The 26,894-nt window shown below is 40.3% G+C and overlaps 1 protein-coding gene across 3 annotated transcripts in view; it reads left to right on the plus strand.

Moving 5' to 3' along the window:
- VIPR1 (vasoactive intestinal peptide receptor 1) overlaps positions 1-26,894 on the plus strand; it is an 806,458-nt gene that overhangs the window by 678,164 nt on the left and 101,400 nt on the right. For all 3 annotated transcript variants that reach the window (XM_085628778.1, XM_085628776.1, XM_085628779.1), the window contains exons 9-10: positions 12,731-12,797; positions 17,615-17,706. In XM_085628778.1, coding sequence (XP_085484904.1) covers positions 12,731-12,797; positions 17,615-17,706 — 159 coding nt within the window. The remainder of the gene's footprint in view (positions 1-12,730; positions 12,798-17,614; positions 17,707-26,894) is intronic.

A 26,894-nucleotide genomic window follows, 5' to 3' on the forward strand; every position in this document is an offset into this window, starting at 1 on the left:
GAGCTTTCAGAGGCAGAAGGCAAGAAGAGTTTGATGACAGAATCAGGGCCTACTTGCCTAGACTGTAAAATGGAGTAACTGAGCCATATAAAGCCGGTGGCCTTTCATATTTAGGAATGGAATATCCGGCCTATTCATGGCGGATCTGACAGAGGACATGTTGACGGTGGACGCACATGTATTTGCGTCTTCATAACTGGAACTGGAGGAAACATACATGTACTTGTAACATGCACATAGAACCGTTGGGGTCCAAGATAGGGGACATAACTGACCAGAAAAATCCATATTTCCACAGTATCACACACTCCCAACAGTCGCTTTTACTGAAATGGAAGCCAGGTGCCATCGTGAGCTCTATATGTTCAACATGCCAGCAGGCTGAGGATTCACTAGCACACATTTTTTTGCCCATCAGAAAATCGTGGATTATTCCGATATGCAGGTAATGGTTTCCAGATAGCACCAGGATGTGCTGCGATGAGTCCAAACAGGCAATTGTCTGCGCAGTATCCAAATATCTACATTGGAGTTGGTGCATTAGATCTAAAGCAATGGCCTGAATTTCTACTCCTAATAACTTTTGATGTTATAGAATTTTGTCCCTGAAATACTATGAGGAAAATGTTCCCTGATTTTTATGCTGCTAGTTCTTTTATTATCATATTGCTTATATTGATTGTATTTTTAAATGACTTTATGTAATATGCGGTGTAATACATCAGGATTATTTTATAACTGGCCCTTTGGCTCCCCCTTCTTACTTTGCCCTAAAATAGTGGTAGTTTAAACGAGGCCCTTTATTTTTAGTCGTAAAGATTACTATGATGTGTGATTGTATATGACTCGCCAATCTGCTACTATAATGCACGCTCTCAGCATAATTATGTGATAGGTGCTCCTTTTTATCCTGTATTTATATAATGCTGAACCTCTATATGTGATGTGGTTGATTTTAAAGTTGTTTCTTCTTTTTTTATTCCAATTCAATTATATGGACTGTATATTTAATTGACTATTTGTTTTGTACTTTTATGGTTGGAAAATACCCAGTAAAGGGTTATGGACCAGTAAAGTAGAACATATGACCCAAGAAGCAAGTTTGTAACTCAATCAGTCCTTGTTTAATGGAATCATTTTCTTTCTTAGAACAATACCAAAATTATCCTCTGACTATGGGGAACTGATGAATAATGTTATTGAGATGCAGGCCACTTTATAAATGCCCAGGTAATTAAAATGACTCATAGTGAAGTGACAAATGTGTTCTTGAAACAAATTAAGAATTGAGGCCCAGATTTAACAAATCATCCTGCCTTTGTGTTATCCTTGCAACGTAAGGCCATGCATGGACAACACAAATGCTTCAGTATAATCGAAAGTGCCATGCAAGAGGTGATTTGTGCGGCCTTGGTTGCTTTGTAAGGAAATGTAACACAAGGCAGAGGTTTGGAGCTGGGTGGCATTCTATGGTTGAAGCAAGGATGTTCCCACCCATCCACCCATGAAATTTGGTACACTACAGATTTATTAAAGCTATCAAACCTGGAAATGCGTCTCAATGCTACGCCTTCCTCAGTGAGGTGTGACAAGGAGAAATATCTTTATTTCTCCTCGTTACTTTCTCTTTCTATTCCTGATGCATTCTGCATCACACATAGAAAGAGGAAAATGCCTCTAAGGACTGCTTTTGTTCAAGAAGGTGTCCCTCCCTGAACAAAAACAATCCTGCCCATAAATCAGGCACTTTTGCACAATGGTGCGAGGGTGCCTCCATTGGTGCTAGGTAGCACACAGCTCAACAAATCAAGGAGAGAGCAAAAATGCTCATATGGATAATTTTTGCTCTGTCCCTTTTACGCAATGCAGCGCATCAGCCTTGCTTGCTGGCCTACTGTTCGTGAAGGATAAGTAAGTATGCCCCTGATTGTTCATCCATGCTAATGTAGCTGTGGTTCTAGCTTGAATTAATCTTTGTGCATTTGGAATGCCGGGCAGAATATCTACTGTTTGTATTAAGTCTGCGTCTTTGACGATGCCTTACGTTTGTCAATTTATTACTTTCCTTAACTGAGATTTGTGGCACAGGTAACCTCGCAACACCTGTGGAGCATCTTTAAGACAGTCATGCTATTTTCAAAATGCAGATCAGAAAATGTTAGGGAATTGTATCTGCATATGAACTTATCCAAAACACATTATGTGTATCTTGTGTGCTGCAGGAAAAATCTATGTGAACGTGTTACAGGCACTGTGGTGTATCAGTACTGTGCACCATTTTTCTTATGATGCTAAATACATAAACTAATTGGGCTTCCTGTGAACACGGTAGAGCAAAAAGACTGAAAATTGATTGGAATGCATATTATAATGGGCAACTATTATGGTCTCATTGTACATGACCCAGTATTCCTCAACACCTTATGGAGTAAAATACTAACCACTGAGCCCCACACTATTGTATGGGGAGGCGACTTCAACTGTGTATTGTGCAGCTAATCAGATAAGTCAATACGTCTGTGGATAAGACCACCACATCCCTAAAATGTATAATGGCTGAGCACTGACTGCAGGATGTGTGGTAGCACAGGCATCCAGCATCTAGAGAGGGAACTTACTTGTCGGCAGTGCCATATCTGGACTTCTGCCTTTTGACCCCTTATGTTGGCCGGTGAGTTGGAGATGTAGATCACATTGTATTTACACTTGCTGACCACTCCTCTATTCTCCATCAGTTAACATTCCGTAACTCTCCCCTAAATACAGGCAGTGGAGTCTGGTACAAGGACCCTGTGACACAGACTCTTTTTTGTTGAACTGAAGAGACACACCATTTTTCACGTTCCCTCGGGCTCGGTTGAATGAGTGGGAGGACTGGGAAGCTTTCAAATTGTAATTACAGGTAAATGTGTGTTGCAATGATGTGGGGTGCTGAATTCACTGATGACACACCAGCACTCCAAGAGCGTGAAATCAGGGACCTGGAATCTTTGCTCCTAAAGACCCTATGTCCCCATTATTAGATCATATTCCATACAAGATCACTGAGTATGTGGAGGTGGATAGGAGGTTGTGCCTATTCCAGGGAAAGTATGCAAAGGTTAAAAAACAACACAGTTCAAAGAAGAGGGTCCAAGGGAAAAAGTTTAAAGACCACTAAGGATTATATCCCCAAATAACTATTATCAAACAAAGAAATCCTAGGTTCTACAGTAACCGTAAACAAAAAACTACCACCAAATAATTATATAAGTAAATGGGGTAGACATCAAACTTTTTATTTGTGATTAATAGTTACCGATTACATATAAGGGCAGATCCCTTTAAAGGACGTAATCCCTCACTCACCAAAGGTGACATGCTTCATCATAGGGATTCTCCTCTCAAAGGAAAATCCTAGTTCCTTTGAGGGCTACAACCCCCTCACTGAGAGGGAGGAGCTCAGGGATGTTTTGTTTAGGATAACGAGGATTTTCTAAATCCACATATGGTGAGCAGAGATGTGTGAGTGAGGTCGCAGCACAAAAGAAGGGGGGAATTGTGAGAAAAATGTGAAAGAATGTGAAAGTTAAAACTGGCTAGGAGGCATCAAAGCAAGACTTTAATAAAGATATGCCTACAGTTCAATTTTTTCATATCATATCAGATATTAACAATTCACCATGGCTGAACGTCAAGGTTTAGCATTTGACGATATGATAGCTCAATCCATTTTGACCACACCTAGCATAATCGATACCTTCCATGGGGGCACTTTGACACAGGGGGATGATTGGACTAAACTGCTTTCACTCAGGAAATCCCATTCCCGTGTTTATATACACGGAGCAATTATGATGGAGTATTTAAGAGGGAATTGTGCACCCACAGGCTTAATAGTCACCAATGCCCACCGTCTATTTTTAGATGACAAAGTCTTCCTCCAGGATTGGTCTTTGATAGCCTGGCGCTGCATGCGTGATTGGCTGATCCTTATCATCAACACGGCCAAGCGTGTAGCTGACACAATTCTTGTAGAGATACAAACTTTAGAATCACAGATCAAGGTGACTTTGACAGGCGCTCAATTTAAAAAACAGAACAAGGAGAATAACAAGAACAATAAAGAATTCAAGGATTCGGTTATACTAACCAAAATTAACAAATTTAAGAAAGACTTAGCGCGTTTTTCAATGGAGAAAGTTTATCCATATACTAGCGCAGAATATGTACCACCCCAGTTCAATGGACAAGGGAGAAGATATGGCTCCAATTATTCCATATCTTATGCGCGACCTGGGGCCAAGCCTTTGTGCTGCTGCAATTTTTTGGGATGCTTCAAATGCCTTTGACTCCATGGAATCAGAATAACCTTTTGCCATCCTATGGCGACTAGTTATGCCAATAGAATTGACAGATTAGATTAAGCATTTCTATAGCTCTTCCGTGGCTTGCTTTCACACTAATAACTTCATATCTCAGCCCTTTGCTATCTTTTGTGGCACTCATCAGGGATGCCCTCTCTCACTTATTCTTTTCACGATCGCACTAGACCCCCTAGCTTCAAAGCTCTACTGTTACCAAACTAGTCACGAACCCAGGTACACTAGTCAACACCTTATTTCACTGTTGGCAGACCAGGCGTGGCCTGTACGGGTAAGAGCGGTGGGGATAGGTGGAGGAGCTTCGACATATGATGATGAGGGAAACTTAAATAGAACAATGGTTTTCTTTTTTTAAATGTAAGTTTCCTTCGACGTCGTATGTAGAATCACCCAGACCCCCCACCCCACTGCTCTTACCTGCACGGGCTGTGCCTGATGCAGACAACATAATTTTATAGATGTGGAAACCTGGTGAATGCTTTAAATCCATTATTAGGGAATTATTTCTATTTGAAACATTGTCAGGGGTGAATGTAATTTGGAACAAGTCCCAAACCTTTCCTTTCCTCTGATATGCACTAAATGTGCTTGGGACAGAGTGCATGAGGAAGTCAGTTGGGATATAATTTATTCTCCTGGGCTTCCTCTTTTATTTCATCTGAGAATCTCAGAAAAATGGTCAAAAACGGTATCCCAGGTAATCTGTCTCTGCCTCCTGACATGGGGCAGTTTGTACAAAAATGCCCATTTCAGATCACTGGCCGCTTGCATTCCCCCTTCCATATATTTCTTTATCACTGCCTCTGTGGAGCCAGCAGATTTGTGTTTCCATCCTTCCCACCAAAACCAGAAATATTTTGATCCTTAGAAAAATTCTTGACAAAGTCCTCAACAGAGCACGTAGTTGCCCTGCTATAGTGTTCGATCCTGGATAAGGGCCCAAATGCAGAATATTCGGCCAGGCTTAAATGGGAGATTGATCTCAGGGAGATAGAGTACCAGAAAATTCTTCATGAACAGAAAGTGGTTATGAATTCTCAATTGATGCAGCAGCAACTGAAAAGTGACTGTGAAGGAAAGAAAGCATTCTAGTTCTGGGAACATTTAGGGGAAATAGTTGATTAGATCTTAAATCACAGGAAACTTTATGGCATTCACATTTTGTTGCTTTGAAGTTCTAAGACTAATCCTTCGACCTACAGGTAGGTAGTGTAGATGGGGGGTATATGCTGATGTTTACAAATGCCTCAGACTAAGGGGTCGATAATGATGTCATGCAGAAACTTTCTGCCTGAGACCGTCTTGGAATCGAGACCAACTGATCCGCGGTCGGTGGTTGCGCCTGAATAGTGTTCGGCCGGATTCCCATTGTTTCCTATAGGAGCTTGTGTTTCACCTGACAACACATGCTCCTATGGGGAAATTGGGTGTGTGTGTTAAACCCTGCACCCTGTCATGGGCACCCCATGATGCCTGCCACACAGAACATGGTTTTACAGTGGGGTCCCTTAGGTACCCCCTTGGACCCCAACTGGAGGCCACAGGGCGAAGGGAGCCCTGCTAGGGGCCCCCAATGTCTGACTTTCTGACAGCCTTTCCATGTCGCACAGGCAGACTCGGAAATGCTGTTGGAAAACGGCATCGTAATTGCGAGGTCGGAAACGCTGTCCATAGAGGTGTACAATGCGGTTCCGACCGACATGAATTCTCCGAGAGCCAGTTGGAACCGATTCGGAATGACCACTAGGTTTACATTCCAACCAGGAACACCGTAATCGGTAGGGCGGATTGTAAATCGACCGAATAAGTTGGAAGAGTTCTGATACTGTCAAGGAGATTGCGACTGTCGGGAGGAGGCTTTCCGCCTGACATCATAATCAGCCCGTTTATGTGCTATGACATTTTGATTCAGTTAAAAATGGTTTGAAGTTGGCCGCCACTTGATCACCTGGCTCACGCAAGCACTGTCGCACACATCACAAGGCCCCTTGCTGACACTTCGCTGTACCTAGAAGATAGACCTGGACATAATTTTCACACAGGAGTGGAACAGGATGCTTCTTCACCCGCACAAATGTTCTCGCAAAGCCAAATTCCAGTATATCTAGCACAACATATTACACAGGGTTTTTTTTACCCTGTCCAGACTTCACAGAATATTTAATTCTCCCTTGAGCTTCCGCGGGGTCTGTTCCTAGATGCTGACATGACTGACATGTTCTGGCTTTGTCCCATAGCTGTGGACTTGTGGCATGAGGTAAGACATACATTAGCTAGCATAACAGGAAAGCTGACCTTAACATCATGGCAATAGGTCTCTTGGGACTGTTAGGGCATAGGAAAGCGAGGAGGACTGTGAATCCCTTTTTGGACTTAGCAATGTAAATGGTGCACAGGTTAATTGCCATGACCTGGAAGGCAACCGTGATGCCCGCCTTGGGACATTAGCACTCAGGAACACTTAAGTGGGGTAGGAAGCTGAGGCAGTGGTGTTGCATTAGGAGGAGGCGCAGTTTGCGTGGGAAGCTAATTTAAGTAGACTGGGAGGGCTTGTTGGATGAGTTACAGAGGTCCAGGGAGGGCTCTCCTGTCCGTGATGAAGTGTCCGGTTGGCTATTTACAGGGTAGCACCAATTGTGACATGTCCTATCCATTTCTGAAATTTTCCCATACTATTTCAGACACAAACATTGCATTCCTCGATTTGAACATCAAGTTATCAGGCGATCAGCTCTCTACAGGCCTCTATAAAAAACCCACAGATCGCAATAGCCTTCTCTTATACCAGAGCCATCACCCCAAAGCGCTTAAAGATAACCTTCCCGTGGGACAATTCCTACGTATTAGGCGCAATTGTACTTCCACTAATGACTATAAACTAGAAGCCTCCTCTTTAGCCAAAAACCTCAAGACCAGGGGCTATCCATCCAAGGTGATTAAAGACTCCATGAAGAGAGCCTTAAATAGTCCTAGGGAGGCCTTATTAGAAGTACACCAAAAACAACCTGAGGACATTATCACATGTGTTACTTCATTTACACCTAACTCTGCCCCCACTAAGAAGATTATCCTAAAACATTGGGGCATTCTAAACACAGGCGACCTACGGATACCTGTACCTAGGTTTGCCTATACTAGAACTAGTAGCCTGAGAGATATCTTGATCCACACAAGACCCAAGAAATACACTACCCCATCACAAACCACCCTTTGGGGTTTACCACCTGTCAGAGGACATTTCCCCTGTGGAACATGTACAGTTTGCAAATTCACAACAGCCACTAAAGAAATTGTGTTACGACCCAATTTTAAGTGGAACATACAAAAACATACCAACTGTAATACTAAACAGTGCATTTACCTGATTACTTGTCCCTGTGATCTACAGTACATAGGGATGACCATGCGTCCAGTTAAAAGCCGCATAACTGAACATAGGAGCAACATACATTGCCAACGCACAACTACAAGACTATACAGACATTTCGTGGAGGCACAACATACTCCCGACTCACTACACTGGGTCATACTAGAATCCCATGTTCAGATTTCCAAATCCTCCCTATTCAGGCTTGAACAGAGATGGGTACATAGATTATCTTGCCATACCGAGGGTCTCAATGATGATATACCCTGGAGTACCCTATCCTAAACTGGGAATTGTATGCCCTAATCTCCTGATCCAACTTCACTCTGACTTTTGGTCCATTCTTTGTAGTAGTCAATGCTATTAACATTCTCATTGGCAGGATACGATGCTCCTTTTCCCCTGTGATCCTCGGTTGCTATATACAAACACACTGATTATGGGTCCATTCTTTTAAGTCTTATTCATATACCGATGTGTCATTCTACGCATTGTGTGATTATTGACATATCATTTCTCACACCTTGACCTCAGGAAGATAGATTGTATAGGGACCATAACATTGTTGTTCCAACCACACGCCATGTTGTAGACACACAGATTTCTAGATCTGCAGTCTCACGACACAGCCCTCGAGCAATGCAATGCTTGTACATTATCAATGATGATTAACATTCTTTTGATCGACACACGACTGTTTGGATTTCGCATGTGGTAATATTGTGTTATACACCTGACGCCATTCGGGAGTGGTTTTAATACACCCTTACCATTCAATGCAGCGTATACTGAACAACAACGCTACTCGCCATTGTATCGCCCCTTCCGGATAAATAGTCCTTCAGTTGTAATTACTTTTCAGTCCTTTGACTCCCAAGTTCATGCGTCGCAAGTTTTGGACGCATTATGGTGGGTTACGCGCTAGTCTACACCTTGTAGCCTAGCAGTGAGACACGTCACCTATCTCAGGAACAACATCACGTCGTTGCTTAGCAACGAGACACACCATCTTTCCGGGAACCTATCACATGACTGCACCCAACTAGCGCGACACATCATGACGTGCTTCATGCACTCGATGACGCACCGGGAACTAAAGTATATCTTCCCGTACTCCCTCCCAATACTCACCACCCCGGTTCCTGGCGGTTTGGGTAGGTCTTTTGCTTGTACGTGAATCCACGTCGGTGAGTACTGTAACTAATATTGGTTTCCCCCACGCCTGTGTAGCTACATCTGCCTACTGGCTACCGAAACCCTCCTGATCGATTCCTTCGGATACCATGTACCGAGGTCAGCACATCCTGGCCCGATCCTGATGTCCGGTACGGTTTGATCGGCCTGGGCTATGGTTTACTGTGGCTCCGCCCGGCTGCCCTCTACCCTCTACAACGGTGCCACCTTATGTATGGCAATTTCTTATTTGTCTAAAACACAGGTACAATTAATGATTGTTTTTCTGGCAACTTTCATGTCCTTTCCAGGACCCAATCGGTGTCCTCTTTTAGCCGCCAGCACCGTTGCTAACAACAGTAGCAACCCTTTTAGGTGAGTCCTTTTGCCTTCCATAGAACCATCGCATATCTACCATTGGTTTTTATCCTTCCCTACCCTTCACCCCCGAATGGCGTTCTAGACACTACAATGTAATGAAATTGCGTGATGCACGCCCCTAGCACGGTGATCTTTTACGACACAATTATTCATAATTATGTACAGTATGAAGAGTTACTTTTAGAATTGTTATAAAAAGTTGTTTTTTTTCATCCTCAACAGGTAAAGACCATAGGAAGTGGTATGTAGATGTCACATTACCACTTATTGTAGACAGCCTTATCTTGATCCTGATGAATTGCCTTGATCCTCCTGACTCTTGTGGCAAGAAACATGTTGATCATATAGAGTAAAGCTCATGTCTAGATACCTAACTCCTACCATTTAGCCACTCTACACATTTTTAACAGGGCAGTTTACCTTTGGAATAAAATTTAAGTAGGACTAACTGACCCCCTTTTAAACCCACTTTTCTGCTACATCACCTCACACTAGGCCCCTCACCCCCAAGCACCTTCGGCAGGAACAAAAGATCCCCGACAAAGAGCCCCGATTTCGGGAGCCCGTCAAGGATTGCAGCGCCGACTTGACGAGGGGCAGTGCTCATATGATGAAGCATGACACCTAGCTTGCTGGGTGTGTGAGAGCACTAGTTCAACCAAGGGAAATTTCCCTCATTTTCTTCTGATTGGTCTCTTTTATCATTGATCGGTTGAGATACTCTCTCACCTGCTCTTCTCCGCTACTGTACACGAGGAACTTTGTACCCTTCTTTGTTGCTATGTCCTATCCTTCCCTCTTCCTGTGATTGTTGGACTTGCGGTGTGAATCAGTGAGCATGGGTTGATGAGCAGGGTTGGGACCAAGATCCTTTTATGTGCAGATATCTGACTAAGGGATGGGAGCCTGAGGCTGGTGGTGGTTGAAACGAGAGAGGCTGCTTTCTTCTGAGACGGCCCTTTCAATACAGATGTAGTAGGCATGGCTTTTTGTTTATATGTTTATTTCATTTGATAATCTTCTTAATAATTTGATTTGATTATTTTCTTAATTATGTCCTACTACTTCTGACGTCACCCGATCACTACATAGTGCCTACAGTGGGGTGGAATTTCGGATGTATATATAAAATGCACACATAAACCTGTATTGTGCTGCCATATAACTTAATACTAATGGTTAAAAAAAAGATGGTTGGAGGTTTTCACAGGAGCTGCCAGGAGTACATCATAGCAAAAACCAAAGGAAATGATGGACGGAGTGTTGAACATTGTTTCCGGTCCAGGGAAGACATGGCTTGGCAGTTCGGGCTGGACTGTTCCCATGAGGCACAGGGTCAGACTGATTTGCATATGGCCATGTCTGAACTGGGGTGGCAGAGTGGGCTAAAGAATGGTGATGGATTAAACCCAGATCAGTTGACTGGGGGTGAGTGCTTGCAATGTTCAACACTCCGTCCATCATTTCCTTTGGTTTTTGCGGAGTACATCATTGCCATAATCTATGCATGGCTGGATGCTGACATTTATCACCTGTACATGATAGTATTGTCCACATAAGGGAGGATGTTGCATATAGTTTTAAAGCACAAAAAAGATGATGCTGGCAGTTTTGTTGACGTACAGACCAAACACTCGAATTTGGCCAAGTTGGATGCCCAGTTTATGAACTGAGGTTGCGGCAGGCAGGCCTAGATTCATTACAGCAGGCCAGGCGGAATGTCAAGTGTAGAATAAAGGATAAAGCTACAGTAGAGAGAGTGTCCTGTAAAAGTAGGGTTTATGGGTGCATATAGATGTTGAACTAAAGGGTGAGAGGCATGGAGCCCTGAGGCACATAATAGCTGAGAGCTCTGGGTTTACACTCAATAATTAGGGTAACCACTTGCTAACGATTGCTTAAATTGGAGGATAGCAAATCCAAGACCTTCCTTTGGATGCAAATTTACTGAAGACTGGCAATTAAAACTGTCTGGTTAATGGTGTTGAATGCAGCCAATGGATCTAAAAAAGGATCACTTTACGTAAACCATCAACCACTGACAGCACCACCAGGTCAGAACTCCTTCCAACCCAGAAGCAGGCATGAAAGGGATCAAGAAGTTGTGTAGTTTGACAATGTTTTTTAACTGCTTAAAGACCACTTTTGTCTAGCAAATTGGACCAGCATGGATGGAGAGAAATTGGCCTGAAGTTGTTTAAATGAAAAGTATCTAAATGATATTTTATTTTTTTAAATAATGTTTTTACCTTTGCAATTTCTATCTATTGGCAACATTGCCTCATGTTAGTGACAAGGTAAATAGTATTGACAATTCACCTGCAATTAGTAAGCTAACCTGAGTTACCACGGACACATCTAAAAACGAGCCTGACTGGTGACTCTTTGATTGTTGTAGCCAAGCCCTCTTTAGCTGTGAGAGTGAAAGTCAGGTTCCAAATAGATTCCGACATAATGGTATGTTTGAGTTTTAGAATTTTGTCTGTAAAAAAGTGACTAATTCTTCACAAAGAGATGCTGATGGCATAATATAACATTCTTGTTCATAATAGGAGGTGTTTGGAGCTCCCTGGTTATATTAAACAGTTCATGTGCAAGATTGGGTGCTTGTGTTCTGCTGCAATTGTAATATAGTGATACAGCTATTTTTATCCTTTGTTTACTGCCTTCAGGAGATAAGAAGTGTTAGGCTCAGTCTGATTGTTTGCTTTCATAAGATTTTCTTAGGTTGCCCAGGTGGGGTGGTTGAGTCAAAGCTATTAAGCAGAGTGTGGGAAAGTAAGGGTAAAGCATAATTTCTAGTAGTATTTTCTTTATGAGTGAAGCATTGTTTAAGAGACTGGCAAGAGGTAAGACTGATACATGTTAGATAATGATCAGAGCATGGATGAAGTGTAACTTCCCTACATTGAAGATTGCCATAGTTAGAAAATATAGCATCAAGAAAATTAACATTTTTCAACTAATACTTAAGCTAAAGAGTTAGGCCATGTAGATCTTCTATCCACAGGTTAAGTTGAAGTCATTCAGAACAATTACATTAATGCTATTGCTACAATGACAGATGATTTCTTCACCTAGAAGGTTAAGGCAGGAAGTGGGCATATTAGGAAGGAAATATATTAGGCGGGAATTATAGACAACGTTGAAACTTTGCATGTGGCCGCCAATTTGTGGGAAGGAGTAACAGGGTCCAAGTATGGAATTTTTTATGTTGCGGTCTGCGCAGAAAAGGAAAATTACTCCACCTCCCCACTTAGAGGTGGGATATTAGAATTAGTGTTAAGCGCTGCTCAGTATTTATTCTGGAGAACAAATAATTTAACTCTAAAAATTTGAATATGTGATTAAAAGAAACATTTTTGTCTTACAAAGCGAATTTGTTAAATCGTAATCATTTTATTCTATTACTTCATTTTCTTTTACCTGCTATTGTCTTTTTCAGATGTTGGGACATCATTGAATCTCCTTATTGGTGGATAATTAAGACTCCAATCCTGATTTCTATTTTGGTAAAGTATCATATAACTAATGTGTGACACAGCCATCTTTACGTTAAGTACTCGGTCAATACAGAACTTCAAACAACAATATAAGTTAAAAAAACAGTGTCATTTTCTGCCCTGTAAGATGTGATGCTTACTGCAATCAGTAAAACTATGCACAAAGTTATGGTTAAACAATTTATTAAATTTGCATTTCCTTGTTAGTTATTTTATGTATTTTTTTAAGTTTACCATCTCTGTTTATATCTAATGCTGAGTTCCTTTTCGGAGAGTCGTTCTTTACTATATAAATTATGTGAAATATGAGTGAGTCTATATAATAGACATTAACTCCTCAAGTGTAACAATATTGTTCCCAGTCCAAGGTTATAGACCATCAATTTTGTAGTGAAAGTTATAATAATGCAGATGTATGTTTAACATAAATCACCGAATATACACCAGAAATTTCGATCTGCTTTGTAATGATTGTGCAGACTTGTCGGAAACTGCAAGTATCATTTCAGGAATTGTATGTCTTCCCTGTGTGTATTTCCATTTTAAAAACCTATTAATGAGGAGATTAGTGCCAGCAGCATGTAGCACTTTACAAAAAACAAAATAACAAGACAGGGAATAAATTATACTTCCCAATGTGTACACAGGCAGTGGACTCTTAATGGACTGCTAGATGTTTCAAGAACTCCCAAAATACACTCTTCTAATGTCTATACTCCGATTGAAGTGCTAGAATTATTAAGAATCAAAATGAAGCGGAACCTCACTCACACGTGGTAGCATACTTCATCATTGATGTTGCTTGCAGATTAACTATGAGATCTTCTTTTTAGATTTTCGTGTTTGTGTCACATAATCACCTAAATTAGCTAGTGTTGACTAGGGAAGGTGTATGTTTGTCCCCCTGGGGTTTGCCTATTATAATGCTGTTAGAATGGTTCTAATCAGTTTTAGTCATTGCCTTCCTCAATAAAAATAAGATGACCAGGAGGTTACATAAAGGAACTCCTTCATCTTGATTAATGGATCAACATTTTTCTGACCCTAATGGTCACACCTGTGCCCTGTGTATCTCTCAGCGCCAAGCTGATCATGCATAAACCGAAATTTAACAATGATATAGTCAAAAGTATTCAGCAATGTAATTCATCACCTTTGTGCGACTATGAGTTAAGTTTCCAACACTTTATTCATTATTACTTAATTACTGGTAAGTTTAGAATCCCCAGTCATCTCTGCTTTTGCCATTAGATGATCACACTTGTCAAATAAAGCAACAGTCCTTATGCTCTCAATTCCTACGTTAGAGAAGTCCATCAGTTTTCGTTTAAATTATGGCTCCTCAAAAACAATGTACTTTAAAGCCTGGTAAATTTGCCCAACTAAAGACTCAAAACCAAATCATGTTAATTGCTGGCCATTACCATGCCCTGTAAGTTGCTTGTTAGTCATGTGTTTAGATGTATTTCATTACCCCATAGTGGTTTAAGATAAACATAGTAGAACCTACAATGATGAACATCAGTGGATTTCATTATAGAAATAAACCTGTGTCCTGTATGAATTAATCTAATAGAACAAAAGGAAAGTATAATTTGTGTGGTAGTCATTGCAGAAATATATCGGAAAAAAGGATTATAACCACATAAGTGTGAATTTTCATTTGATAAAAGGTAATAAGAAAAATTGAATTTCAGACCAACATTTCCAGGAGCTATCTTGCAGTCACCAATGGGACCACCTAAATATACTTTTTCCCATGAGTAGTGTGACTTACTTCTAGAAATGTAGGATTATGACCAGGGTTCGTTAGAACCTACTCACTGAAAGATCTTGGTGAGTCAGGCTGAATATGGGCTATGTCAATAGCATTGCAGATGTAACAATTAAGTATGATTCTGATTTTTGCCTTCAAAAGGTGTGGTCATAAATATTGCGGTATTAGTCCTTCTATAACTTAAAATTGAAGGTAAACCAGGAAACCCTAATTTCACATGAATACTACTGGGATTTGTGTGTGCTTTAGTGAACTTAGAGTATCCTTTGTGGTGCATAATGTCCTGGGGTGCATCAGAGATATATAATTCTTGATAGGGCTATTATTATTAATTTTACATTTTTATATTTAAACAGTATTATATGAAGTGCTATATATCTGAGAAAGTGGTAATAAACTTTATATTGCAGCATCACAAAGTCATCCCTATTCGTGGCCTGAAATATTTCCTATAATAGATAGTGGTTCAATTTACTCTTAACGGAGATACATAAGGTAGATTTGGTTTCAATCTACTCCAGCATAGTAAGCAATTAGAATGTGGACAGAAACTTGAGTGATTAAGAAGTAGTGAAGTCACTGTGAATTTCTTTCACAGATTACATATATGTTTTTCTCAAGTTGAAATTTAGGTGTGTACTAAACTTAGACAATATCTAGTTTTTTGCAAGGAAGTTAGTCTGGTGGATTGAATCCAGCTATGATCTGATACCACTAGTGATAGCTCTGGTAGCTGTCTATCCTCAACAAGGGTTTTTAATTCTCTATTTATATGCATTAGGCTTTTTTAGGCTGAAGCCTACCACAAAGCTTCCCTGGGAATACATTCTGCCCATTGCTTAGCGTTGGCTTTGTGGTTTGCAACTCACATTTTCTTGCTTTCTATTTTAGGCTTTTCTGCATCTCTTTGTCACTTTAGTGGAGCATAGCTTGTTTACTGTAGTCTCTGACTTCAAAATTAGAGGATTTATTTAAGAATCTGGGAGTGTGATAGCAAAGGCTTTTTCCAGAACACAGCAACATTTAAATGACCTGTGCACATTTTGCGGAATATATCAGAATTAGGAAAGCACAACTGAAGCACATTTTGGGGGAATTCCTTCATGTGGTGGAAACAAATATTTTAATACGATCAAAGCAAATAAATACTGGGATAGGCAGAATGTTTCATCCTGCCCTCGGAATTGGCGGAATTTGTGACTCCGTGTTACAAGAGTAACGTGTAGTCACAAATTCCGCCAATGCCCGTGGAATTGGCGGAATTTGTGACTCAACGTTACTCTTGTAATGCGGATTTCCTACCAAATTCAGCCAATCAATCAAAGCATGGCATAATTCTTTACGATTTTCCATCCCCTAGCACCATTTTCTAATGCAGGCAGTCATGGGCATTGCAGAGAGAGGACTGCTTCTTGAGTAGTTTTGCTGCAACTCGAGTAGATTTTCAAAATCAACTTGAATGGCCGTGCGCTCTTGCATACTGCATGGTGCCATTCACGCAGATTTTTCAGTCCTGCTCATGCTACTGACACTAAATCCCGGTGTGACCAGTATGACATGCATATTTCCTCTATACAATACATAGGTGATGCCATTTCCACACATTATCATTTGAGCTGTTTCTAGTTTTATCACTAAAACTCTATGTCTGTGCAAAGGTAAGGGTCATTCCGACTGAAAGTAAGTTGTATGTATTGGCAGTGCACTGACCACACCATGCATACTTCACTCTACATGACTCCACTCTACATCACTCTATGCCCCTCCACTTTATGACACTCTACACCACCCCATTCTATGCCACTGCACTCCACAACACTGTCTACCACTCTACACCACTCTATGCCACACTACTCCACTCCACTCTTCTACACTCAAGGCCGTTTTAGTGAACTCTACAACACTTCAAGCTACTCCACTCCACTCCAATCTATGATACTTTTTCAACTCTATGCTGTGCCACTTCCCTCTACTTCCCTTCACTCTTCTCTACTGCACTCCATGCTTTGGCACTCTACAGCACTTTACCCTACTTTAGGCTATGCCAGTCTACGCCTCTCCACTCCGTCTCACTTTACTCCATGACATTACACTTATCTTCACTTTACTGCACTCTATCTCTCAAACCACAAACTAATATTTTGCTCATTTTGTTGCTGAAAAATTAAGTTCTGAGAAATACGGGCTGTAAATTAACCCTTGCCACCACCACTCAGGAAATTACTTTGAATTGCAGAGTATGGTTCGATAAATTCACAAACTACTAAATATCATCTCCTAACTTTAAATGCTAACTTTCAATTATGTTGTTCTCTGTTATTACCAAGCATGAAAAAATGTCAGTGTTTTCGTTATGTCCACGAAGAATGTGTGATTTAATTGTGTATTCGTAATTCTGATTGGATACGTTCTCTAGATTCTTAATAAAATCTGATAAAGCCAGATATTATGGCTAATACCTAATCTATGTGACTTTAGAAAAGACAATGTTTTGTACATGTGTCTTACTAGGCAATGTATCTTATGTGAGCTTATGCTGATTATATATAAGATGTCCGCTTTCACATGTGTGTTTGCTTTTTCCATGTTTATTTTAGCTTGATCACTGTGGAATATATGAGTCGTGAATTAGACGCCGAGTAGATGCATTTTGGCAGTGACCCTCGAAAGAAACACTTGACAATTTGACATCCTTTCCTGGCCTGTCGCAAGTCCGTGGCCCAGCAACACAATCATCATGCACAGCTGTATTCTATGGGCTTGACATCATCATACTTGGGATGTAGGACACAAAGTCCCAAGCAGGCTGATGTCAGGCCCATGATGGCTGCCATCCTGTCACGTTATTCCTTGCACAGAACAATATGAATATAGACCATCGGCTAAAAGTCAAGACTCTATTACGGCAGGGTGTCTGTGGAAAAATCTATGTTGATGTCTTATTGAAACATCTAACTAATAAATACAGTATTTAATGATTATATTTAAAAAATATCAGTAGGAAATATTTTATTGTAATTTGTCTTGCTCTGTGTTGTTGCTTCTTTAGGTGAATTTCTTCCTCTTTATCTGCATAATCCGAATATTGGTACAAAAGCTCCATTCGCCGGATGTGGGACGGAATGAAAATAGTCAATACTCGTAAGTCTTTACCTTTGATTAGCAGAAGTGTTGTTCTATAAAATCTATTTGGTATTTGGACGATAAGATTATTTGACATATCAATTTCAACCATTGTAGCAATTTAACATATCAATTTCCACATGGCATCAATTCAGTCTAACTGGTTTCTATGTTGGCTGGATCTAAGTGAGAATCTGTAACCAAATTACAAATATTTTAATATACTGGAACATAGAGAGCAATTTGTTTTTTGAAATCTTTCAATATCCATTTCAAATTGAATTTCCTTCTTCTTGTCAATAATGATTTCTAAAGAAATAAAGTGAGCTAATTGCTAAATTTCCCAAATATAAAATTGGAACACAAAATAATGAATACAAATGGGATATTAACTTTTATTAAGTACCACGAGGAAAATATGGATTATCTTACTATTAATTTAAAAAGGGGGATGTGTGTTGTTTGCTTCAACTACTCACTGTTTTCTTGTAATTGATGTGTTATGCTGTTGTTGTACATTTTCTTGTAGTTCAATGCGTTCTCTACTAATTCTGTGTTTACTGATATGTGTCTGTGTTTTTATTTTTAAAGAGGTATTTCCTTATTTACCCCCCCCCCCCATGGGCTGTTAGTTTTATTCCCTATCTCCCCTGTTTTTCTGTGAGTGTCTTGAAGTACCTGTGGGTGGCTATGTGTGATGCTTGACCTTCTACAAGGCTTGACTGGAGGAGATTTGGATCTGTTTGTGCTGTAGTACTTCTGAATTAGATGAGGGGTTGCCTTTGGTGAATAGTGAGTTGCTTACTCTTTTTAGTTGTGCTTTTGTATTTGCATTTGCATGTGCCTCCCTGTGCTCCTCCTTAATTTTACATCACTCTCCAATTTCGTAGTAGAGGTTCCCCATATTCTAATCATTCCCTATTGCTCATTCCACAATGACAAAAAAAACATATAAATAAGTTTTTTGCACTCTTGGCGGTGAACGGCACACATAAACAATAGAAGAAGTCTAGCTGGGGATCTCCACTCAGATGATAATAAGTAGCATTTTTGAGTATGCATAGTAATATTACTCAAATAATGGGATTTTGGTAAAAAAATGCTTTGGTGAGTAGGCCCTATAGTTCTGATGTTAAAGCAAAATATGTAAAACATGTTTCTTGTCTGAGTTATATACATGTGCACACTTACACCCAAGTATTCAAGATGCTACCCGATTTCTTTATCCATGATGTGATGATCATCACTAATAATGATTTGGCCTCCCTTTCCAACATCATCCCCATCGACTGGTCTGACCATCACCTCGTCCTCTTAACGATCCCCTCTACGGCCCCCCCGATCCACGCCAAAAGCATCAAACACAAGTAATTGACTAGAAACCTTCATCTAATCCCCCCGGCAAACTAGAAACGAAACTCAAAGCCTAATTCCTGCTCGCTCCCCTCTCCCATAATGCTAACGCACTCCCCGAGCATTATAATAAATCAGTTACCGAGGTCCTAGACCAAGTGGCCCCTCCCAAACTAAAAGCCCAAAGAATCTTACCTTCCAAATCCTGGTTCAACTCTGATCTTAACAATGAAAGACGCTCCCTTAGACTGTCCGAAAGAACATGGAGGTAACACCCGTCCCCCTCCCATCTAGCCCTCCTCAAATCTGCTAGGTCCAACTACAAAAAACACATCCTCATTGAAAAGGCCTCCTTCTTCCACACACAGCTTGATAGGGCCAAAAATAGACTTAGAGAACTATTCAGCATCGTCAAAAAACAAACATCTTCTGCCCCCCAAAAACTGACGGCCACAAATGAGAAATGTGAAGAAATTTCAAATTTCTTCACTGATAAAATCACCAAAATAGATCAATCCTTCCTTTTAAATCCCTTCTCGCCCAACCAACTACTTTCTTATGACATCTCTCCTGAATCTTCAACCCCATCTAATCCCCCAAGGTCCCTCCCCGTCTCTCATCCGTTACCTTCCCACCTGAATACAATCCTTTTCTCCCCCAGCAACAAAAATCAATGCCTGCTGGCATAATTTTCTCCCTGTCACGAAACATGAAGTCTATAACTTCATCTTCAAGCTTAAACTACCCTCTCACACCAAAGACCCTATGCCCTCCAACCTTGTCCAAGACCTAAAACATATCATTGCCACACTTTGGACCACCATTATAAACTCTTCCCTGACCACTGGGTGTGTTCCTGCCTCCCTCCAACTGGGTCAAATCACACCCATCCCCAAAAACCCCAATGCAGAAGCCCTTGAAAAATGTGCCCTGCTACAACTGGATAATCACATCAACACTTTCGACCTCTTTGACTCGCTGCAATCCGGCTTTAGGAAAGGATGCAGCACAGAATCGGCCGTGCTCAATATAGTGGACGAAATACATCACGTTCTTGACAATGGCGAGTCCTGCCTACTCATTCACCTCGACCTTTCCGCTGCTTTCGATACATTTAACCACTCCTAAAGTCCGCTTTGGCCTCAATGGCCATGTCCTCAACTGGTTCACCTCCTTTCTCCGACACAGAACCCAACAAATCAAAATCGAGAACTGCCTTTCCAACCCCACTTCAATCTCCCTCTGTGTCCCCCAGGGATCCATTCTTTCTCCTGCCCTCTTCTACCTCTTCATGTAACCCCTCACCCTCATTCTCAAACAAGCAGGAATCAATTACCACCTCTATGCCAAAGACACTCAACTTTACTATAAGATTAAATCCCACTCTGATGTCCTACAACAAAATGACACCCTGACCAAGATCCAATCATGGTTCCACTACAACCATCTCAAACGCAACCCTAAAAAAACGAAATCATTCTCTTCTCCCCTAAAAACAACCCACTCCCCATTCAAGACTGGATATCCGACCGTAACGCTCTCAACTGCTCTCTCACCACTTTCAATTCAGTTAAATCTCTAGGCATCACCATTGATAACAGCCTTACCCTTACCTCCCACATAAAAACCACAGCCAAAGGAGCACTCTTCACTCTCCGTCATCTCAAGAAAATCATACCCTTCATCCCGGCTGATGACTTTAAAAATGTGGTCCAATCACTGGTCCTGTCGAGAATAGACTATGGTAACGCTATCCTTGCTGGAACACCTAAAGTCCATCTTACACCACTCAAATCTGTGCTCAACCTTGCTGCTAGACTTATCTATGACTACAAACGTTTCAACCACATCTCCCCCGCTCTTAAAACTCTCAAATGGCTTCCCATCGAAGGCAGATCCACCTATAAGATTGCATGTATCACGCGCAAAGCCCTTCACCAAATCTCCCCATGCTACCTCTCCAACAAACTCCACAAAGCGGGCTGCACCAGACCGACAAGGAGCACCAACATCCTCATTCTTATCGCCCCTTTGTTAAAAAAGAAATGCACACAAGTTCGCTCCTTCTCTGGAAACGCTCCTTCCATCTGGAACTCCCTGCCTAAAGACCTACGCTGTAACCCATCCTACATCATCTTCAAAAAAGACCTCAAATTGTACCTCCTCAACAAATATTGGGGTCAATAATTCCTACCTCTGACACCGTCTCTCACTCTGTACCCTTTTGGGCTCCCCCCCCTATTGCTCTCTAATTCTCTCCCCTCCCCATTCTCCCTCCAAACTCCCCTCCCTCACGACACACCTTCCCCTCCCCCAATTCCCCCCTCCCTGCCTCTACCTTTAATTTTGACATCTAGACTCACCCACGGCTTCCCACAGATCTCCCAATCCCCTATTCCCCCCACTCTCCTTACCATCCCCCTACTTTATCTTCTGCTTTTTCACTCCCTCACACCCACCCTAGCCCTATCACTTCCACCCACGTGAGCTTATTATTGATCTCTTGTAAATAGCATTCATATTTATCTGCTCTCCTTGTTATATTGGCTCTTATTGAAATGTTTTTGACCTAATGTATAGATTACTGTACCTCCTCACACTTCTGTAAAGCACTCTGATACCCCTGGGTCTAGCTGCGCTATATAAAATCTTTAAAATAAAAATAAATAAATAAAATATCTATAACTAACTACATAGGAGAGTTGTTTTGGTATTGAAGCAATCTGTAACCAGTTTATGGCTGGCAACTAAAATAGGCTAAAAATAATACCTCTAATCAGGACAGGAAGTGTACTCAAGGGCAAGTTTTATAAATCGGTCCAAAAATATTGTGCTGTTTGAAAATATTTGACATAAATTAAACAGCTTTGATTTTAATAAGCCTTACAAGATAATAAGGTAAACAATGATTCATATTTACACTCTGTTACACAAAGAGAACACATTCGGTGATATTTGTACACTCCATTTTAGGACTGGCCTAAAGACAGCTTTAGCTGTCTTGCCAGTCTCATATTTTCCAAGAAAATCATAACAAAAATACATATACAGAAGATTTCCTTTAACATTTTTTGTCCTTATTCTGTTCAAATATGATTTACATTTTGCATCCCTCCAACACAGCACAAAATATAAATCCACAAGTAAGCCCACTTCAGCCATGGAATCCCTATTGTTTGAGTGAATACATTTAGCCATTTACATGTATGAATCCGCATAAAAGATCTTTTCTACAAAAACAAAAAATGTAAGGCACAATGATGGCTATTGCCTCTATATATAGGAAAGTGTTTACGTAACAATCTAGATATTTAGTGAAAGATGCAACGTTGACTCATAATACTAGCGGTGATGATTACAGTAGCCGTAGTGTATATTGTCAATGCAAAGTCCAAGGTTGAGCCACTCACCCTGAACTTTATGAATTAAAGACATTTCAAGGAATTGCATCGGGCCCTACAGATGAAGCTAGTAACAACTTGAGTAACTACAGCTTTGTGAAGTTTTGAAACAGTTAGCTCTATCTCTAAAGGGACAACTAGTTTTCACTTAAAGTGCTGCATCTTTTTGAAAACTTTAGACTGTCACATGAGATTCTAGAAGAACATCTGACCAAACTCAAGTTGTAATCAAATAAACAACAACAAACCCCCTTTCAAATATATTCGCTACAAAACTGTCCCACAAAGAAAATAACATTAATCTATAACATTATTTTTATTTTATTTTCAAAAATATTTATCTTATTCAATTAATTAATATCCGTAATTTATCAAAAATACATATAGCTATACTTTTTGTCCAAAAAAGAGGAGTCTCAAAATCCGACGAAGCTGTACACTTAATTAAAGTACATGATTCAACAATAAAGAATAAATAACAAAACATACACAGAAGGGAAAATACAATTGATCAAAAGACAAAGACAATTACAACAAAGACAATACATAGCAATAATATACATTACAAACAATATATACAACACAATTGTGCTGACGCGCGTTTCGGAATTCCATGTACCATCCTTCCTCAGGGCGCTGATGGTGTATTCAAAGAAGTCAGATGTAACTAATACATTAATTTAATTTAATACAAAAATATTTTCAAATACTTGTCGAAGCTTCGTCAATAGTATTTGTTGTGTCGCAAATAGTTTATGCAAGAAGCAGTCTATCACAAAACCAGGGCTGAGCCTTAAAGCTTTCTTCATACGATTCAATGCTTATGTGTGTCTTCAAAGGAAGATATAGGTTAAGGACTCGAGCTATTTGGTCAAAGAATATGGGCCACCAAAAGCTGTGGATGTTCGCCAAAATTAGATGCTTAAATCATAAAAGGCATCAACTACTTCAGGTGATATGCTCGTATATCCGTAACAAGTAACATCATAAGTTGAAAAATACAATGTAAATGGACAAGTCCATTACCGCAGATGATCAATATTAAGTAGCTTGGATCATAGATATTTTATCCACTCGGGTCCGTGCCTTTTGTGGCATAAACTACTATAACCTTGTAATGATTCCTCTATCCCAAGGTGATAAGGAAAATTGGGTAAGGGGAAGAAGTCCCTCTACGGTCGGAGGTCAACTCAAGTTGTAATTCATGGTGAAAATACATATATGAATGTATGGCTACAAATGTATTTTTAAAATTTGTAATTTTCATCCATTGTTTTTCCCAACTGACCCTAATATTTTATAACATAACACAGATGTGTTTTACTAAAAAACAACTACAATTTATTGGCACACAGTAATAGTATCACTCAAAAACAGTGTAGTAAGTATCATTATTAAGGTATATCAGTCAGTCAAATCATATCTAATCATATCAGTGATTGCTAGTGCCTATTAATATGAGGGTGTCATCATAAAATCTACATAATAATCAAGCCATTTATTGAAAATAGCAATATTGACCAATCATCATAAAACAGTTTTTGTATGTATATTTATCCTACAGAAAGCAAGCACAAATCATTTGTGTAGTAATAGCCTATATCAAACTTCTGGGTTGAAGTCATATCATAGCCTGTGAGCTTTATGAAATCCATTTAAAGTAATTGCATCTTGCCCTAGAGGGACACCTAGTAATGACTTGAGGTACTGCAGCTTTTGAAAGACTTTTTAAGAAGTTGCTTCTAACGCAAAATTACTTCTAGTAGCATCTTGAAGCACTGCAGTCTTCTTATAGACTTTAAGCTGTAACTTCTGACTCGAGGTGGACTGCTAATAAAGAGTTAGGGCCTCATTTATAAGAGGCTGTGCCACTGGAGCATCACTTTTCATGATGCTTCAATGGTGTAGGATTCTCTCTATGAGGCAAGGCAAAGCGACTCTTCGTGGCTTTGCATGGTCTCATAGATACAGAGCAAGGTAAGGCAACACAAAGAGTTGCCTTGCCTTACTCTACATCAAGGAGGTGTTCATTGGGCATTGCTGTAGGTTTTCCCACCCCACACCCGATGGTTTTTGACACATTCCCAGATTTACAAGGATCTGTAAACCTGGCAATGCATCAATACTGTCTTCCTCCCCAGGGGAGGCGTAACGAGGAGAAATAATTGTATTTCTCCTTGTTTTTTCCTCTTTCCATGTTTGCTGCATTCTGCAGCACACATAGAAAGAGGAAAACGACTCAGATGATTGTTGTTTTTACAGGAAGGTGACCTCCCTGCACAAAAACAGTTGTGCCACGGTTCAAGGGTACCTCAATTAGCACTAGGTAACAATTTGTGGGCTGGTGCAGAGAGGGCAGGAATGTCCCATATTTCATTAATAAGAACCATTCCTGCCCTTTCCTTTTGATGCAGGGCAGCACCAAAAAGTAGTAAATTAGGCCCTTAAGGTATTGCATCTATGCCAAATGCCAGACCTATTGGCTTTGCTAATGTTTGTTAAATTGCCAGTCATTTTTGGGTACACATTGATAAGGTTAATTTTTGTGTCTCACACTTAAACATTTAGATAAAAATCGTTGGAGAGATCTAGAATCAGCATAAAATTGTGAAAGTTTTAGATGGCTGTTAAACGTTTGTAAGTAGCTCCAATTGAGAATGTGGAACAAGGCAGTTGCAGTCTGTCTGCTTTGGTTGAATTGGAGGATGGCACATCTTATTTGCAAATTTGTAAAAATCCAAGTTTTAGGGGTAGCATCTTAATCTCACAGAATGTAATATACATTTTCCACATTGTTTTATGCTGTATGCTGACAACGCTGGTATCTTATCATGACAAATCTGTTGGCGGGTTTAATTGTCCAATAAGACATATATTAGCAAGGGGCTGGTATTCATAAATCTAAGCATATAGGAATCCAAATAGTGAGCAATTTTTGAAGATTCTTCAGCTATTCTTTCTTAAGAAAGGCCAGTGAATTGAATCTAATTAAATAAATTCAGCAGTGGACCTGAATTAGGAGGTGTATAAAATGTAATCCAGCAAAACTGGTCCATTGTTTTCCCAGTGCTGATCAATAATAATATGTGCATAAAATTGGGTAGGGCCTAGGCACTGATAATAAGATGTATTTTCATTAGTTGAAATACCTGCCTTCCTTATTTTCATCCCTGTAGAAAAAATCAGGTGCCAGACAGAGACTTATTTAGCAGGGTAGTCTTTTGTATAGAGGTGACAGGACCAATCAGCCTCTAAGCAGGAATATGTGGAATATCATATGTGGAAATCATTATTGAAATCACGTACAAAAATATATTCAAATTGTGAATAGATTTTGTAACTAACAGCATGTTAAAAAGTCCAGGAAACGCTCAGCAATTCTTCAGTAGTTTTTTTCAGGAGTACATACACAGACCACCAGCCCAGGCAGACAGCTCAAATCCAACTGCCAAAGATGCAGCTGGGGAAGATAGAGCATTGTGTTGTCATGGATGGCACATGGAATGTAGAGGTGCTGCCCAGCAACAAGAATAGAAGGCAAAGAAAATAAAGCATAGCTAGGTAGATAACTAGCAAGGAGATGAGTAATGAAAACATAGCTAGATGTGGCAAACTAAAACCCACAGCACATCTTCCCCCCCACACAAAATGAACAAAAGAAAAACATTCAAAGATGCAAAGTGAAAATGCAAAAGCAATAGAGAACCAGGGCAAAATTGGCCACTGACATCTCAGTCCATCTCATAGTCTTGATGCCAAGTCGGTCTGAATCTCAACCTCCTAGAACTCCCTGAATCAGGCACATCAGAACCAGGAACATCACAAGGACCATACCGCTCAGACACATCAAAAGGACCATGACCACATTCAGACACATTTAAACCACCACTCCACTTAACCAACCTGGACATGCTCCACACCTCACCAGAGTTCAAAACAACAACATTCTTCCTTACTTCCTTGATAACAAAAGGGCCCATGAACCTAGAACGACCTTTCTTCAAAAGCCCAGGATTCCTAATCAACACTTTATCAACAACACACCAAAACCTGCAAAGAGCAGAATTATTTTGGTCAAAGCAGTTCTTATACTTTTCCTGGTAGAGTCTCCGTTTAGACACAAACTCTTCATCCCACTTCACACCATCCACACACAATCTCAACCACGCAGGACTCAACCTATCATGAGGCTTCCTTCCTCTCAAGGTAGAAAAAGAGAGAACTGAGGTCAAACAGTTAGGTGTATTGTGCTGAATACAAGGCCATCTTGAAAGGAGTAATGGACAACTCTTTAAGAAACAAACTCATCACATTTGAAACAAATTGAACACCATTGTCAGTGATGAGATGTTTAGGAATGCCTTCCCTTGAAAACTCGTCAGACAGAAACTCAATAACAGCTCTGGTGTTGAAAGTAGGTACACATTTGGTGACCACCCACTTAGAAGTGTA

Source organism: Triturus cristatus, chromosome 10, assembly GCF_964204655.1.
Source record: "Triturus cristatus chromosome 10, aTriCri1.1, whole genome shotgun sequence".
In the NCBI taxonomy this organism is placed as follows: Eukaryota; Metazoa; Chordata; class Amphibia; order Caudata; family Salamandridae; genus Triturus; species Triturus cristatus.